This window comes from Silene latifolia, chromosome 5 (genome assembly GCF_048544455.1).
Source record: "Silene latifolia isolate original U9 population chromosome 5, ASM4854445v1, whole genome shotgun sequence".
Classification (NCBI taxonomy): domain Eukaryota; kingdom Viridiplantae; phylum Streptophyta; class Magnoliopsida; order Caryophyllales; family Caryophyllaceae; genus Silene; species Silene latifolia.
The window spans coordinates 15,016,271-15,034,597 of NC_133530.1; the positions used below are offsets into that span (position 1 = coordinate 15,016,271).

Below are 18,327 nucleotides of genomic sequence, written 5' to 3' on the forward strand. Positions count from 1 at the left end.
AAAATTAAGTAGATTCAATTACTTGCTCTTTGGATTGTCGCAATTGTGTTTTGTCCTCTAGCTACATTCAAGTTCATCAATGATCAAGTATAATATTTCCTTTATTTCTTTTTATCATGCTCTCAATTGTTTTGATTATGAGCTGCTTGTTTCCCTTATTATGAGTGAGTAGTTATTAATATTTCTCTTATTAATATTTCCTTTATTTATTTCGCAATGGTGTTTTGTTTGCAAAATGACTTTTTTCTTTGTATTGTGATCGTAATTCAATAAATAGTGTTCAAGTTATTTGGTAGTTTTATTGTAACTAAATTCAGACAGTGATGAGAGATATTCATAAGCCTTTTTGTGCTGCTAAAACAAAGGTAAGATTGTGTATATCTTACCTTCTTATTTCGTAATTTGTGGAGTCACTAAATTATCTACTGGGATAATGTCGTTATTGGTTGAAAAACGTAAGCTTTGTGATAATCTGATAGAACACATCTATTTGTAAGATGACCCACTTCATTTACAAAACTAAAATTTATAAATTGTTATTGCAAAAACCTAGCTAATTTAAGATAGTTTACCCTAGAACGCACAACAAGTTGATCCAATGAGCTAACTACCAAAATTATCACGGATGTGTACCCTAGTGAACCAACATAAGCCATGTCGACATGGCCTTGATTTGGAACCCTACATTAGAATTCCATGGTAATGGTTTATGCGTTGACCATAAATTAAATTTCACGTGGTGTACACCATGTTTCGCCCTAATATCACGAGGAGGAATCATTTGAAGGTGCGTTCTATGAATGGAATGATGCTTAGATAGTTGTATCTTTAATTCATGGATCTTTTCCTACTCTGGTCTTTGTTAAGTTTATGCAGTGGTGGATTGGAGCCAGGATTTAAACTTAGCGGGAGCAAAAAAATTCAGTAGCGGCGAAGTGGCAAGGATATAAGGAAAAATCGAAAAAACATGGAATTTTTAACTAGAAACATTGAAATTTTCATCCGTCGGCGGAGGCGAGTGTCCTTGTTAGTCCCCTAGGTCAACCACTGTGTTTATGTAACTGTTTCAAGCATAATGCATGGACATGCATGCTATGATACTCCTCTTTTTAATCAGCAAGTCTTGCTATAGACGGATATATCCGTCTATAGCAAGAGACAGGTCAAATACCCTTAAAATAGTGATATTTTTGGGCTCCATCACACAAGTTGTTGTTTGTCTTATGTGTAATGTGGTATGTTACTTGACCCGTCTTAAGTTATGGACGGATAATTGTCGTCTATAATGAAATTTTTAACGTTTTAATAAGTTGACTCAAAGTGAAAATACTTTTGTTTTATGTTTGTACTCCGTATCTTTTAACCTCTCTAAAACCGAAAGAGGTTGGACGATGAATAAACAAAAGATTCAACAGTCTCAAGCCCGGATGCAACCCATAAAATGCACTTTCACGCCTTCTTAACTCGGATGCCATAATATTGTAAATAACTAACTACTCGTACGATATACGAGGTATTAGCATATCTATTTTTTTTTTACTTTTAAGTACGGATGGTGTTACTAAAGGAAATTTGGGGTTGGCAGGTGGAAGCCAGACGTATGTTTAGAGATGGTAGCGACAACGGCATCGAGGCCTACATCCTATCTCTTAGTATTTGTACGTCTATGAGTGCTGAATTGTTAGCCATATCCGCTGGTTTAGACGATATTGCTTGGCAAAAAGGTATTAAAAAACATATGGGACATATGACATATGGACAACAATAATGTCTCTATTCAAATGTTTAAAGATGATGATATAGTTCACCTACAAGGGCACTTTGTACCGCGGTGATCGATTACTTCAAATCGGTGATTGAAAGGAAGGTTGGGAGGTCAAGATCGAACATATCTACTAAGAAACAAGTAAAGCTAGCGACTGGTTAGCTAATCAAGAAGTCTCTACTTTGTGAAGATATGCTCTCTTAGAAGTTCAGGCCAAGACTAGTTAATTAGATTTGTTTTGGGGTTTATTTTACCCCTCATTTTGAACAAAAAAAAATGGTATGTATACGGCCCTGTTCTTTTGGATTGAAACTGTCTAAGCTGAATTGAACTGAATTGTACTGCACTAAACTTACTAAATCTGAACTGAACTTAATGGAGCTGAACTGAATTGAAGTAAGGGCTTGTTTGGTTGCCCATTAAAATCATGGGATTTTAAACTTCCTAGGAAGTGTAAAACCATGATGTTGTTTGGTTGCCAAAATCATGGGAAGTAGAACTTCCCACATGAATCTACTTCCTCTATTATGTGGGAAGTCACTCACCAAACCCCCCTTGGTCATTGGAACTTCCCACATAAATTAACTTCCCACATGCAAACCAAACACTTTTTGGGAATTCACATGAATTGGAAATTCATGTGAACTTGAAGTTCCCGGGAACTTTAGTTCCCTTATGTCAACCAAACAAGTCCTAAGAGTTAATTTGTAAAGAGAAAGCTGAACTGAAAATTAAGTCCAAAAGAACAGGATCTACTTCTCTCAAATTTGGTTATTTTACTATTCGTAAGAATTAGGAATTGAATTATAAACCACTTACATCAACCAACTTTAATTACAAATTATGTATATTTTGAGTTGAGTAGATATTCCGACCTAATATAGACATGCGATGGCCGCAATCCATACATTATCCGGACTGCCTTTAATTTGAGAACCAATCTTTTGAAATTTGAATGAACGACACACAATGACACAAGTTATCATTGTCTAAGTGAACTAACCTACGACGTGACATACACTTGGAACCTACAAAATTTCACGTGATACATATAGTGATTTTGTTTACTTTCACGAGGTGTAGACCATGTTTCGTACCAATGTCACCTTTATTCATGATATGAATTTCTGTGAAGCAAATCGATGTGGAAATTGGCACTAACGAGAAAAACAAAGAACCGTCCTTCTAGGGCACTAACTAGCAAATCGATAGGTGGAAATTGGCACTAACTAGCAAACATGTCATTCGGTTCGGTTTTAATCGGGTTGATCTGACCTTAATTTCTGTTTTAAGTCGTTTTCGATCGAGTTTATTTTAGTTAGCCATTTTAATCGATTTGTGTTATTTTGAGTTGAGAAGAGTTCGGGTCGGGTCAATATCAGTTCAGGTGAGTTTCGTTTGTCATAAGTTACTTAAACTTATGGTCAAAAAATTGGCATAATGTGATTTATACTCTTCAATTTGAATGTTATTGTTCAAAGTATAATATCGATAAATAAAGGAACAATGAAAGAACTCCATCCTAAAATAGGAGTGTGTGAAATTGAGCATGATGAAGATATGAAACTCCATTAATGGAGGTCACAAGCAACGTGATGTAAACAACACAAATGAGTGTAAATGAAGATGAAGAAAGTATTGGAAGTTTAGAGAGAGAAGCAAGAGAGAGTAAATAGAATTGTGTAAATGTATTAACTTAACTTCAATTTTTTTTTTTTTTTGATAAGGAAGGGAAACTAGGTTGAATGAAATCCAACCTATAACATCCTCGCGGATGCGAACAGTAAAAAAAGTCGAAACTTTTAATTTACCAAATGAATCATAAAATAGTTAAGAAAGATAGAGGCCAAAGTGAAACTTTCAATCCGAAAGTCAGAAACTTCGCCTCAAGAGGAAAACAAACAAATTATCTCAAGAAGATACAAAACAAACCCAAAGATCAGAAATTTAGAATTAACAAAAATGCAGGATAGAAATGTTACAAAAATTTCGATCCTCAGAAAGAAAATCGAAAAATGTAAAGAAGGAAAATAAATTTCAAATCTATGAACAGCTTGTTAAGAAAAGAAGACTTATGATAACAAATTCTTCCAATGTTAACATTGTTTTGCTAAAATCAATTTAGGATATTAAGACTTATGGGATAGTAAGGCTAAAAAAAATTTCTATAACAATTCTTGAATTAAAACCATTATTCTTAAGATGTACTCTCTCCATTCAACTCCACTTTACATGTTTCTCTTTTACCCATTATTCACAAACGGACATTCAACTTTAATTTTCTCTCGATACATAAGTTAAAATATATTCATGTGGATCTTATTTGATTCGTTTTTAAGAGTACATTAAAAATATCTAACTTTTATAATTTTTGCAAATACATAGCTAAAGATATTTATCGCATAAAAGTCGCGTTAGCAAACGTGATAAAGCAAACATGTAAAGTAGAGTTGAATGGAGGGAGTATGACTAAAAAGTTCTCCTTGGCTAAAATGGAGAACAATTAATATCAAATCTTAGAGTAGGTAAAACTCAAGAAAAATGATGGAAGAAATTTCTAATAAAAGAGTTGAAGAAAATACTAGGAAGAAACCAAGAATGACATTCTACACCAATTTTCAATTTCTGGAATTTTTGGCTTTTTGAGAGCATTTTATCTCTCTAAATTAAACTTAGAGAGAGAGAGTGCTCTCTCTTATTAACTTATGGTAAGATTATTGGTAGTTTTGAGATAAGAATTTGGTAAGTCTTGAGATAAGACTCACTCAAAACTACCAATAATTTATCATAGTCTTGACAAAGTCTTAACAAAGTCTTAAGTTGAGTCTTAAGACTCAACTTAAGACTTTGGGTGAGTCTTGACCTACCTTAAAGAAAAATTATCCAATGGGTGGGCAACATGTGTGCTTTCTTTTTGTTAAAAAAATAAAGTGGAGTGAAAAAGTAGAGTTTGAGATGAGTCTAACGAATAATGTATAAAGTCTGAGGTGAGTCTGAGACGAGTCTGAACAATAAAGAAATAATAAAAGTTACTGGAAAACTGATGTGGCAGAGTGAAGTAACAAATAAACTATAAAAAAACTAGTCAAAGCAACTCTACTTAGTCAAAGTTAGTTATTCTACGGCTATCATTAGACAAAGCTTCTGGAAGCTTTTGGATCTTCTTTGTGCAAGCATCTCAATCCTCTTGATTCACAGAGTGTTTTATGAGAAAATAAATATTCAAATTTCAGACCAATTGATCCAGTTATTATCGATACAAATATATTCCGGTTTATGTATCACTAAGTTATATTGAATTCGATCCAATTCGATTGAATCGGGTTTCAGCTACTCTTCAAGTTACTCATATCGTATTATCGGATCAGGAATGTTCGATAGATTATCGATTCATATATTTTCGACCGTTTTTTTTTTTAAGTCGGTTTTATTTTGTTAGGCCTAAAAGTACTAGAGGTATTGAAGGCTGATTAAAAGAGGTATTAAAAATATAGATAAGAGCGGTTTGTTGATGATTCATCATACGACTTTACATTGGATACGTGTTATTCGTCGGCGATCTATGGTGCTAGTAGAAGGTAAATTTTCTCCACCAATGCTTCAAACGAAGGTCCCCTTAAAAGCTACATGAAGAGAGCGATACAAAGACGAGCCGTATTGTCATATCATGTTTTCAGATCCTTTGTTTTACAAGAGAAATTTGTCATTTGTCTTCTATTAGAATTGTTTTCGATTATACCTATCTTTTATAAATGTTATTTGGCGTTTTATTAATAAATTGATCTTTCCTTTAAAAAAAAGGTAAATGTAATAGTTGATGAATTTCGTGCTCAATTACCACGTCATCTCGAACTAGTTTTTACCTATTAAGGATCGGATTTGCTTATTTTAATTAAAAAAATCATATTATTAACATAAGTAATGATAATAAATTTGAATATTTACTGAATTTTTAAATGGACATTATATCTTTGAAGTGTCTGAACTAAACTAATTAGTGACTTGGTATAACGTAAATTTAACATAGAATGATTGATGAACTTCAAATATGAATATTAGAATTAATAATGATTTTTCATAAAAAATGGTTATTTGTCAAACTTTAAAACGAATATTGAAATAAAGCATTTCATTAGACTACTATTGTTTCTATACTTTTCTTCTAATTAATTAGATTGCTTTTTATATTACTTTTTTTTTGTAAAAAAAAGTTGTTGTTTGGATATATATTTATAGCTTTTGTGTCTTCTCTACTCTTTTTTTTTCCGGTGTAAAGGGAGTGAAACAGGTGAATATGATGCTGATAGAGTTTGAACTCAAGTCATGCCATTTAATGCATCTCCTAAACTCTAACATAAACATTTTCGGGCTCCACCTCTAATCCCTACATTATTCAAAACGCCTTTAATTTACGACTTAATCTTTTATTTGAATGAACTACATACACAAATTATCACAAACTATCCTAGTGAACAAACGTAAGACACGACATATGACATATATTTGAAACCTATGCCATAGAATTCCATGGTTGAAAGACTACACAATAAGTCATGGGTTGACCACAAAATAATTTCACGTGGGTGTATAAAGTAATTTTGTATAATTTCACGTGGGTGTAGACCATGTGTCACGTGGAGGAATAATACTTAGCTTGTGCTTTATCTTAACCTGCTTTCCTATCGTAGATTAGTCTTGTTACCAATTTATTTGGGGTCATGTCTCTATCAAATAAATAAGGCCAAAATAAATGAGACCTTAAATTATAAAAGTTGATGGCTCAAATTAGGTCCAACTTGAAATGACGTAACAGAGTAAGGAACGTGTACGGTTTCTTATAGTAGTATATTGGCATCGTAATCTTGGTTATGTATGATTTGATTCCCTAACATGGATTTCATAAATATCCAAATTGAATTGACTCTTGTGTAAGATCTATCAACAAATGTGGTATATTACCATATGTAACTAAAAAATATCTCGGGGTGTGCGGTGTGTATTATCCGATTTGGTCGTTCAGAATTTACTGAATCGGAACCGGAATTTCTCCGATCCAAGTTTTTTAAAGATTTCGTTTTTCGACCCGGACTCGATTGTTTGCGATAAAGATCGGATTGGACGAAAGAATCGGAATTTACGTTTTAAGTTTCTTTCTTAGTTTGGTTTATATAAGATTTGTTATAAATGTTTAAATATGTTTCGTTATTAGATTTCAATAATGTATATTTATTCATTTTTTATAGCTTTAACCTTAATAATTGCTTTATAGAATTAGCGTAAGAAGGCGAGTATGGACAAATCCCTGTATCGGTAGGGAATTGGGAAGATATTAGATTATCACTACAGAGTAACATTTAGTGAGACATTTGAGTTGTATCGGTAGGGAATTGGTCTTCACTGGCTATTTAAATCCATATTTGAAACACTCCTTTCATATCATTCATTTGTTTACCTTTTATTCAAATATTTCTCACAAGAATAATAATAGTAAAAGGTAAACAAATGATTGGGACGGTGAAGATATATTTTAATGAGGAAATGATCACTTACTCTGTTACAGTGTTACTAACTTGCACCTATTTAGACCCTGTTCTTTTGGACTAAATGAAGCTGAACTGAGAACTAAATTGAGCTAAAATAAGCTAAAGTTAGTTGAACTAAATTAAGCTGAGTTGAAATGAATATAGCTGAAATGAGTTTGGTATTTGCATAATTAGGTATTCGGTATTCCAATCTTACTCCTTTTAGTTTTATTTCAAAATCTGTTACTGCTAATTAACAACATGAATATACGAGGTACAAAAACACACTTAATAGACAAATAAAAAAAAAATTAAGCCTCTTGTTTCATATTCGCCTACGTTAGGATTTTTTTTTTCTCAATTTTTATTATTGAAACATTAATCTACACTTCATTCTCCAATATTAAAAAGGACAGCTCGGTACACGATGGACCAATGACGTCCCCATAAACGAGCATTCGAGAAAGAATTCCACCATAAGGACGTAATAAGGGCATACCTTCTCTTACCATTTTGACAAAAGACCGTTCCAAAAACTTAAAATCCATGACCTTTTAGTCACAACCAAACTATCTCTAACACTTAGTTATTCTAACACCTAGTTATTCTAACTCGACAATAACAATGGGAAGTATTCTCAAAGTAATACGGAGTACTCCGTAGTCCGTATAGTGTATGCAATGAGCATATGCTTTTTGACAATGACGTGTGGGATAAAGTGTTGCAAACTTGACGAGCCATGCATTTTTTTTTACAAGGCAGAACTCAGAAGACATTGTTGTCAAAAAAAAAAAAGTATGGTCTAAACTTCCATAGTTCACCAAGTCTTCTTTAAAATAATTTTAAAATAAATTGTGTAATCATTCTTTATATTTTAAAATAAAATGGTTACTAAAATGCGTATTCTATAAACTACCCTTTATTTCTTTTGTCCTGGTTATTTGTTGTCCTTTTTCATTTTAAAGTGTTTCAATCAATTGTTTTACTTTCTATTTTAAAAATGTATTTGACTATTTACACTCATTTTGTTCCACTTGTCATTTAGTAATTGACTTTATCCTCTTTTTTTGGTATTTGTACCAAAACCAAATGACAACAATTAACGGGAACGGAGGGTGTATAAACTATTCAGTAGTTAGTAATCTGCTAGCTTTTAAGTAAAGTAAAGAAAGGATAAATAGTACAGTATAACGCATTAAAACCTTGATGAAATATAGTGTTTTAATGGTTAGTAATTAGATTTAAGGATTATTTACACTATGGTGCATTGGTGCGTGCCTTAGGTTTGGCCTAATTCCACTTTAGTGTCCTTAGTTTTGTATAACTTCACTTTGGTGCTTTAAGTTTTGGACTACTTCTCTCTTTGGTGACCTATACATAACATTCTTAGTTGAGCTTGTATGTATAATTTCTAACTTTCATTATAATTTTTTTTTTTTGAGCTCAATGTTTATACAAAAAATTCCACTAAATTTATAATAAAACTTATAAACTTTACATTTAAACTCGAACATTTTATTAAAACTTAAAATTATCGTAATATAACTGATAATATAATCTACTTGTGACGGTTGGAACACTAAATCTCATTGAAGACAGGCGATATCCGTCACAAGCTTGTGACAGATACCATTTTCTCTCACAAAATACCCATTAAGAGGTGAGTGGGAAGCGCCCCACCTTGTCTCTTCTCCCTTTTTGTGAGATGTCACAAACTTATGACGGAATTAGTCCGTCACAAACAAGACTAGCTGCGGTTGGAAAGATGAGTAAAGATAAGAGGTAGCTCTACGCAATTGTAAGAAGCCGCATCTAAAGAGGACAAAATGGGAGTATGGGACACACTCCACACTTGAACTATTTTGTTTCTTATTATGTACTTTGCGGTTCGCGGTGGTCACTATGTTACTCCCAAAGTCGCAATCTATTTCATGAAAAAATTTGTGTTCGGCTCCTTACACTTAAATTTTTATAATATTGTATTTGTTAGTTTGTTTTTAGGTGTAAGGATGACGGTATTTACAGAGAACATGAGGATTTTCCTATTTCTTTTACATCGAATCCTTTTTTATTTTTTAGCAATTTTCAAATAATATATTTGTTATATGAATGAAGTTAGATAAAATAAAAATAACTGATATTAGGTGATATCGAGTTATTCGAGTCCATTTGCTACATTTGTTAAAAGTTGTAAATTGTACTTCGTAATCCATATATTCATGTGAAAGGATTTTCCATTAATTACGGAGTAGTAATTTGTGGCATAAGTATGATTATTATAATAATGAATGGTTTTTAGAGATATTATGGTAAAATTATTTTATAGAATTTTTACCAGGCATATATAAGATGAGTTAGTTAGACAATGTCTATTATACTTAATTTCTGTTCATCTAAGAATTGAGGGCATACAAATTCAGGGGTATTTTGTTCATGTAAATGTAAGAAAATGGAACCAAACATGAGAAACGTGAAAAATTAATGGGATATCCCAAATTTAACTAATTGGTTGGTTCCTCCATCAAAGGGAATAACCACAAATCCCGATGACCACCTATTTCATCCTCTACCACAAACAACCAAGACCACCATCCATCCCCACCCTCGATGGCCGACAATGTCGGCGACACTACCCTCATCACCAGTGTCAACCTCGATTGCTCTGCTGTTAATCCCTTCGTTCACCCCCTTCTCATTTGAAACAACCACTTCTAGCCTATAAGAAACATTATTCCGCACCCACCCTAAAACAAACATTAGAACTGATGTTTTTACGGGTGAGAAAGAGGATTTCAATAGTGGGGAGGGGATTTCGAAATAGGGAAATAGACGGGTTGTGTGCGGAGTATAAAATGGTCCAATTGATTCTAAAGAACTTATACAAAATATGGAGTATAAACTTCTAAACATTTTTAATATAAGTAACAAAAACAATTATAATCATCTAAACTTATTCAAACTATTGCCATGATACTAACACACTATGATGGACCTGAACCTCCAATAAACCGAATCAACCAATCCATGATGGAAAAAAACACTAAAACTAACTCAATTCAACCCAATCTTATCTACATATATAGGTCATTCTTCACCCTTCTCTCTTCTTTCTTATTGAAATGAGCTGAATCTAACTGAAAGTAGCTGAGCTGAATTGAACAGATTTGCACTGATTGGAGCTTAACTGAACTTGATGAAGTTTAACTAAGAGTTAAGTTGATTAAGCTTAGTTAAGCTGAACTTAATTGAATGAAGTTAAGCTGAACTGAAGTGAGCTGTAAGTAAACAGGAAAAACCAAAACCTACGCATAAGTATAACTGAGTATTTCTACATACGTATCCGCCTTAAAGATAACTAGTTTATACTTGTAAAGTAACTTATTAGAACTTTCAAAGTATATTACGATAATTTAAGAATCTTACACGATAAAACGGATCATATCTTAAAATTTGTGAATGTCTATTTAAACACAAAATACCCAAGAATTGACCATCATAACTTTGTTAAATAACCCATTCATCCAATCAAATATCACTACCATCAATAAATACAAACATGTCACCTTCTTTTGCTCTTTCACCATCACTCTTTCTCACCCACTCACTTCTCTTTTTTCCTTCTCAAAAATCTCTCTTGTTAGTGACTAATATTGGGCCACTTCACTATGTTTGTCCCCTCACAAAAACTACAATAAAAAGGCCACAAAATCAACCCACTTTCTTTCAATCTTATTATTATTTCCTTTACTATTTTAGTGTGATGTGAAAATTCACCTAAACAATTTGTCCAAAAATCGCAAATATTATGGAAGACGGTCTTACTCAAGTAGTAGTTCCGTATATTATAAAACCGCCTATTTGATAACCACTTTTATTTACTCTAATATGGGCATATGCCCAATTTGGGCATGATTTTTATCTAAAACCGTAAAACCGTTTTACAGGAAACTTAGTCACGGAAAAGAACATTACAGTGAACAGAGAAAAAAAAATTGGAAAGAAAAATGGGGTCAGGAAGTGGAGAAGGATCACCAACACAAATGCAAGTAAACAACCCATCAGATTCAATGAGTAGAGCAATAGCTCAATACACCGTTGATGCAAGATTACATGCTGTATATGAGCAATCAGGTGAATCAGGTAAATCATTTGATTATTCACAGTCAGTAAGAACACATACTAGTGCACAATCTGTTCCTGAACAGCAAATTACTGCATACTTGAGTAAAATTCAAAGGGGTGGATTAATTCAACCCTTTGGTTGTATGATTGCTATTGATGAATCTAATTATAGGGTAATTGCATACAGTGAAAATGCTAAAGAATTACTAGGTTTTACTGTTAACCCTCATCATCATACTGTGCCTTGTATTGATGGTAGGGGAAATAAAGTTGAGATTTTGACTGTTGGGGTTGATGTTAGAACACTGTTTATGCCTTCAAGTGGTCTTCTTTTGGAGAAGGCATTTGGTGCTAGGGAAATTACATTATTGAATCCTGTTTGGATTCATTCTAAGGCTTCTGGGAAACCCTTTTATGCAATTTTGCATAGGATTGATGTAGGGATAGTTATTGATTTAGAGCCTGCTCGGACCGAGGACCCCGCCTTGTCGATTGCTGGGGCGGTTCAATCTCAAAAGCTCGCCGTTAGGGCGATTTCCCATTTGCAGTCTTTGCCTGGAGGGGATGTTAAGCTTTTGTGTGATACTGTGGTTGAGAGTGTAAGGCAGCTTACTGGGTATGATAGGGTTATGGTGTATAGGTTTCATGAGGATGAGCATGGTGAAGTTGTGGCCGAGAGTAAGAGGCCGGATTTGGAGCCCTATATGGGGTTGCATTATCCTTCTACTGATATCCCTCAGGCGTCGAGGTTTTTGTTTAAGCAGAATAGGGTTAGGATGATTGTGGATTGTCATGCGAAGCCTGTTTGTGTGGTCCAAGATGAACGGCTACAGCAGCCGTTATGTTTGGTTGGTTCCACACTTAGGGCTCCTCATGGTTGTCATTCTCAGTATATGGCTAATATGGGTTCGATTGCTTCCTTGGTGATGGCGGTTATTATCAATGGTAGTGATGATGAGAGTAGTGGGAGAAATGCAATGAGGTTATGGGGTTTGGTTGTATGTCATCACACATCTCCGCGGTCTATTCCATTTCCTCTTCGATATGCTTGTGAGTTCTTAATGCAGGCATTTGGGCTTCAGTTGAATATGGAATTGCAATTGTCCGCACAATTGTTAGAGAAACGTGTCTTGAGGACTCAAACCCTTTTGTGTGATATGATCCTTAGAGATTCTCCTACTGGAATTGTTACCCAAAGTCCAAGTATTATGGATTTAGTTAAGTGTGACGGGGCTGCACTTTTGTTCCGGGGAAAGTACTATCCGTTAGGTGTGACCCCGACTGAGCCACAACTAAATGATATTGTACAATGGTTATTGAGTCACCATGGAGATTCAACTGGGTTGAGCACTGATAGTTTGGCTGATGCTGGGTACCCTGGGGCATTAGCATTGGCTGATGCCGTTTGTGGAATGGCGGTTGCTTATATCACTCAAAATGATTTTCTCTTTTGGTTTAGATCACATACAGCAAAAGAAATCAAGTGGGGTGGTGCAAAACATCATCCCGAGGACAAGGATGATGTGCAAAGGATGCATCCGCGCTCTTCATTCAAGGCCTTTTTGGAGGTCGTCAAAAGTCGGAGTATGCCTTGGGATAATGCAGAAATGGATGCAATTCATTCATTGCAACTTATCTTGAGAGACTCATTTAAAGATGAGGAGGCTACGAATTCCAAGGCTATAGTACATACTCAACAAGGGGATATCGAAATGCAGGGGATAGATGAGTTAAGTTCGGTTGCAAGAGAGATGGTTAGGTTGATCGAAACTGCAACAGCACCAATTTTTGCTGTCGATGTTGATGGTTGTATCAATGGGTGGAATGCAAAAGCTTCAGAATTGACTGGACTCTCAGTGGAAGAAGCCATGGGAAAATCCCTAGTTCATGATCTTGTATGCGAGGAATCCAAAAATGTTGTTCAAGAGCTTCTTCTTCATGCTTTAAGAGGTAATTTGCTTCAAATGTTATGTTTACGTTCCGTGATTTCTTTACTTGTTATAGAGTATATGTTTGGCTTGTAATTTCTTTACCTGTGGTATATTTTGGGGACACAGTTGATGCTACTGATTTTTATTGAAGAATTATCTCACAAATACTCTGTAGTCTGTACTTATGTTGGCGCTTTAGGCAAATTCATGTTCGTGCTGATGCAGGTGAAGAAGATAGGAATGTAGAGATAAAGTTTAAGGCATTTGGGTCGGAGCAACATAAGAAAGCGGTTTATGTGGTGGTAAATGCTTGTTGCAGCAAAGACTATACTAACAAAATTGTTGGAGTATGTTTTGTTGGCCACGATGTTACTGGACAAAAAATTGTCATGGATAAATTCGTCAATATCCAAGGTGACTACAAGGCTATTGTTCAGAATCCAAATCCTTTGATACCCCCTATTTTCGCGGCTGATGAAAATACTTGCTGCACTGAGTGGAATACTGCCATGACAAATCTAACCGGCTGGAGCAAAGAAGATGTTGTAGGAAAAATGTTAGTTGGAGAGATTTTTGGTGTGTTATGCCGGCTTAAGGGTCAAGAAGCTTTAACCAAGTTTATGATCGTTTTGCATAATGCAATTGGAGGACAAGATAGTGAGAAATTTCCATTTTCTTTCTATGACCGTGGTGGTAAATTTGTTCAAGCTCTTTTGACGGCAAATAGGAGGGCTAACATGGATGGCCACGTTACTGGAGCGTTTTGCTTCTTGCAAATAGCAAGTCCTGACTTGCAACAAGCAATACAAATCCAGAGACAACAAGAAAAAGTTTGCTTTGAAAAGATGAAGGAATTGGCTTATCTTTGTCAAGAAATAAAGAATCCTCTCAATGGCATACGGTTTGCCAACTCGCTTTTGGAAGCTACGAATTTGGCTGAAGATCAGAAGCAGTTTATTGAGACTAGTAATGCTTGTGAGAAACAAATTAAGAGGATACTAGGGGATATTCATCTGGAAAGCGTCGACGAAGGGTAAGTCTTCGGTTTTACGTCTTATTAACATGTTAGGTATTTGAAGCAGTGGTAAAATATGAGCAAGACAATCTCTTGGTAAGGTGCGATGAAATTTTAAAATTTTATTTTGTATTTTTCAAACATACAATTTCATCTTTCCAGATTTTAGTTTGAAGTTTTGAACTTTCAAACACACAATTCCGCCTTTCCTAAAGAAAAACCGTCATACCATGTTAAGCAATACATGCATACATTTAGCATTTGTGAACTCAGAAGATGTCAATTTCATGGAGCTTTATGCGGGTTGTATTTGAGCCGTTGATTAAGGAAAACAAAATGATCAGGAGAAATATTGAGCTTGTATCCAATCGAATTCTCACATATAGGCAAGGCCTAATTATTATTTTTGCGTAGGCTAGGGGCCGACTGTATCGACTAGCCTACACGTGTCATGAATCATAATCGAATTGTACCTTTTTTTTTTTATATGCGATTTCCTTGACATCATGATGATGAATGCCTAACATTAAATTCTGTCTTGTTTTTAGCTCTTTGGAGCTGGTAAAGGCCGAGTTTATGTTGGGGAACGTTATCAATGCCATTGTAAGTCAAGTCATGATACCTTTGCGAGAAAGAGGCTTGCAATTGATCAGGGATATTCCGGAAGAGATCAAAACATTGGCTGTACATGGTGATCAAATCAGAATCCAACAAATATTAGCCGAGTTCTTGGTAAATATGGTTCGTTATGCCCCGTCTCCTGATGGCTGGGTGGAGATTCATGTTCTGCCAAGGCTTAAGCAGATAGCTGGCGGAATTAATGTTGTTTATATTGAATTCAGGTATGTGTCCTTGAATACCTACCTACTTAAATCACTTCACCGAAATTTTAATAGCTGACTGGATTAATGTTGGCAGTATGTTGTGTTTAGAGATTAATATTGTTTATAGAAACATTGGTGATATATTGACGTTCATGACGGATTAAGCATTTATTAGGAGATCATATGAAGCTTTGCTATGCAAATATATGAACTAGCAACTGTCAATCCAATTAAAAAGGAACAGTTAACCTTTCTTTCCCTTCTATCTTTTTGGCACTGCTATCTCTGAAGCAATAAAAAGCCTATTTTACGATGCAATTTTTATATGGGTCATTTGAAAACAACCTCTAAGGCTGCGTACATCCAACCTCATTTACCCTGCCATAGGCGGCATTGAGACATCGGGATAATGTTGTTGCTCCTTGTTCGATCACGTGATTAGTTATGACATGTGTGGATGAACTTTCAAATCTTTCAATGGCTATTTGTTAAGAAATTGCTGTCGAATTCCCAGGTGACTATTGACTATTGTGGATGTCAGGTAAGCGAGTTTTATGTTTTCTAAGGCATTACTAAATGGACAAAAGGCCAAAGAAGGAATGAATAGAAACTAACACGAAAAAAAAAAAAAAGCTATAACTGTAATAGTACTGGCACTAATCTTACAAGCCACCTTATATCTCCTTGCTCCATTAGCTTCTTTAGCTCCGGTGGCCAAATTTGTTAGCGCCGTGGCATCATCCTCTAGAAGATACGTACCCTCACATTTAGCATCTCACATCTGTTAGAATGTACTCCCTCTGTCCCGGTCATTTGTTGTCCTTTTCCATTTTGGGGTGTCTCAGTCATTTGTTATCCTTTCTATTTTAAGAATGAACTTAATGAGTAATTTGATCATTCATACTCAATTTGTTACACTTGTCATTTAGTAATTGGCCATCTCCTCTTTTCTTGGTCTTTGTGCCAAAACCAAAGGACAACAAATGACCGGGACAGAGGGAGTAATAGACAGGGCTTTCTCTTGATAGCTCAGTCATCAGGCGGCACGCTTACGCATCCAGGATCAAGTTCTTTTATAGCTTTTCACTGCAGTGAAAATTCATTTGTCTTAGATGGGGGATTGGGCCAGACACGGACTGGGTGTAACGTGAGTTTTGGCCCACGAACAAACTGGTGAGTGGATTTGAGACGGGTTTGCTGCCCGGGCCTTTCTATATTATGCAATATGCATTGTCTGTAGTCTGTACCCATTTCTTTTGCAGCCCAGAAAGGGTGGGTCCAATGGCGGTCCATGACCGTCTCTCGTATCAGGCACTTTACAAAGTGCATATCACAATCTTAGTTCTACCAAAAACCATTTGACGTATGTTTTGTTTGTATTGTAATGCATTTGATAGTTATGTTCTAGCACTTGATGTACTACATACTTAATCTTGGTTCGAGATTTGATCTTGATCGATTATCGCAGCCAGATCATAATAGTTTCACTATAAATCCAGCAAATTCCTCCTAAAAATGGTTTGTAATAATCTTGTTACAACTTGGTCGCGTCATTCTAGATTTGGTACCATGCAGTATGCTTGCTTTCATTACATTAACTTGATGTCGTCTCATGCTGACAGGTTAGTGTCTCCGGGTGAAGGTCTCCCTCCGGAATTAGTTCAAGACATGTTCCATAACAGTAGATGGGTAACCCAAGAAGGCCTAGGGCTTAGCATGTGTAGGAAGATTCTAAAGCTTATGAACGGTGAGGTTCAATATATACGAGAATCTGAAAGAAGTTACTTCTTCGTCATCCTTGAACTCCATCTGTGTCCAAGAGACTCGAAAAGTGGCGACTAGCGTGGGTCATCCGAGCATAACTACCTGTAGGGATTTTATGTATATCTACGAAATGTAACGTATTTGTGATTGAGCAACTTCATTTGACCCTCTCATAGAGGCTTTGTAATATGCTGAGGCTGTAGCTTTGAGTCTTTGATCATATTAGTTTGTAATCACTAAATGGTGTGATTGAATGATATTGTCAGCATGATTGTTACAACCAGGTGTATAATAGTATTGTACAACCGCCTCAAAGTTATTGAGCTCTTACACATAGTTGTTGAGCTTAAAAATTATTCTGTTAAGTTCAATAACTTTGTATCATAACTCGATAATTTTGTTAGTAGAACTCAATAACTTTATAACAAAGTTCAACTACATTGAATAAGATTGAATAAGTAGTATATACAACCAGTTGTATAATACATTAACTGCACTTGTACATTAAGTTGCAGATGTCAACTAGTTCGAATTTTTTTTGTTTAATCACAAAAAGAAAGGTGTATATTAAGTTCCGGCGCGAAAATCTAGCTAGAGCAACATAATTTCATCTTTTTTTCTCTTTTTCTTTTTTTTTTAGTGAAAGTTAGCACAAAAGTTGTGTATTTGACCTCGTTGGGTCATTCAATTCGCTAAGGAGTCGGATTAAGCGGATTTTGTCGGGTCGTGGACGAGTTTTGCCAGGACAATTTCAAGTTTAGGTAGGATTTTGGTTTAGGTCCGATCATCCTTGGGTGACAGATCGACTTCAATACCGGTTACTACAAAGTCAAATGATCAACATGTATTTTATCCAATGGTTCAAATTTAGATCGACAATTCTTCTTAAAAAATTATTTTTAAATGCATTTATTTTAATTTGAAGTCAATCAAATCCTGTTTGGATCATCGTTAAGTTAATTCTTTACCTGGTCATACTTTCGATTCAGTTAGTCTGGTTTATCTGGGTCAATTTCTGTCCGGGATCAGTTACACAAATTAGGTCATAAATCATAATCAATTATCAATTGACCTTCATAACTAGTCGGGTCATATTCAGGTTACCAAATCGAATTTCAATCGGATTAGTTTTCGCCAACCCTAGAAATTGAAACATGTACTTTTATTTGTTCACAAAAACTCCGGAGAGACGGTCTCTCAATAGCGTTATTAAAGAGATCTCTTACATGATAGGTTGAGGGATCCACTAAATTTCTTTTTTCCTTATTATGTCTCCCACTAAATTAGTAAGAGACGGTCTCTCATGAGACCTACTGTTAGTTTGTTTATCCAATTTGGGACCCAACACCCAAGCTTGGTTTGGGGAAAACTTTCCCTTTAGTAA

General features: G+C 35.0%; 1 protein-coding gene across 1 annotated transcript; it reads left to right on the plus strand.

Annotated features, from left to right (window-relative positions):
• The first annotated feature begins 10,869 nt into the window (after positions 1-10,869).
• Positions 10,870-17,545, plus strand: LOC141656812 (phytochrome B-like). Its single transcript, XM_074463868.1, has 5 exons — positions 10,870-13,359; positions 13,566-14,373; positions 14,904-15,197; positions 16,802-17,242; positions 17,504-17,545. Exons 1-4 carry the CDS (start codon positions 11,292-11,294, stop codon positions 17,019-17,021), a joined length of 3,390 nt encoding a protein of 1,129 aa, XP_074319969.1. The 5' UTR covers positions 10,870-11,291; the 3' UTR covers positions 17,022-17,242; positions 17,504-17,545.
• The last annotated feature ends 782 nt before the right edge of the window (positions 17,546-18,327 follow it).

Excerpts from the sequence above, each read along its gene's own strand:
- LOC141656812 (XM_074463868.1), top strand. The coding sequence starts at position 11,292 with ATGGGGTCAGGAAGTGGAGAAGGATCACCAACACAAATGCAAGTAAAC. Across the intron at positions 13,360-13,565 it reads TCTTCTTCATGCTTTAAGAG|GTGAAGAAGATAGGAATGTA; the intron begins GTAATTTGCTTC and ends GTGCTGATGCAG. Across the intron at positions 15,198-16,801 it reads GTTGTTTATATTGAATTCAG|GTTAGTGTCTCCGGGTGAAG; the intron begins GTATGTGTCCTT and ends TCATGCTGACAG.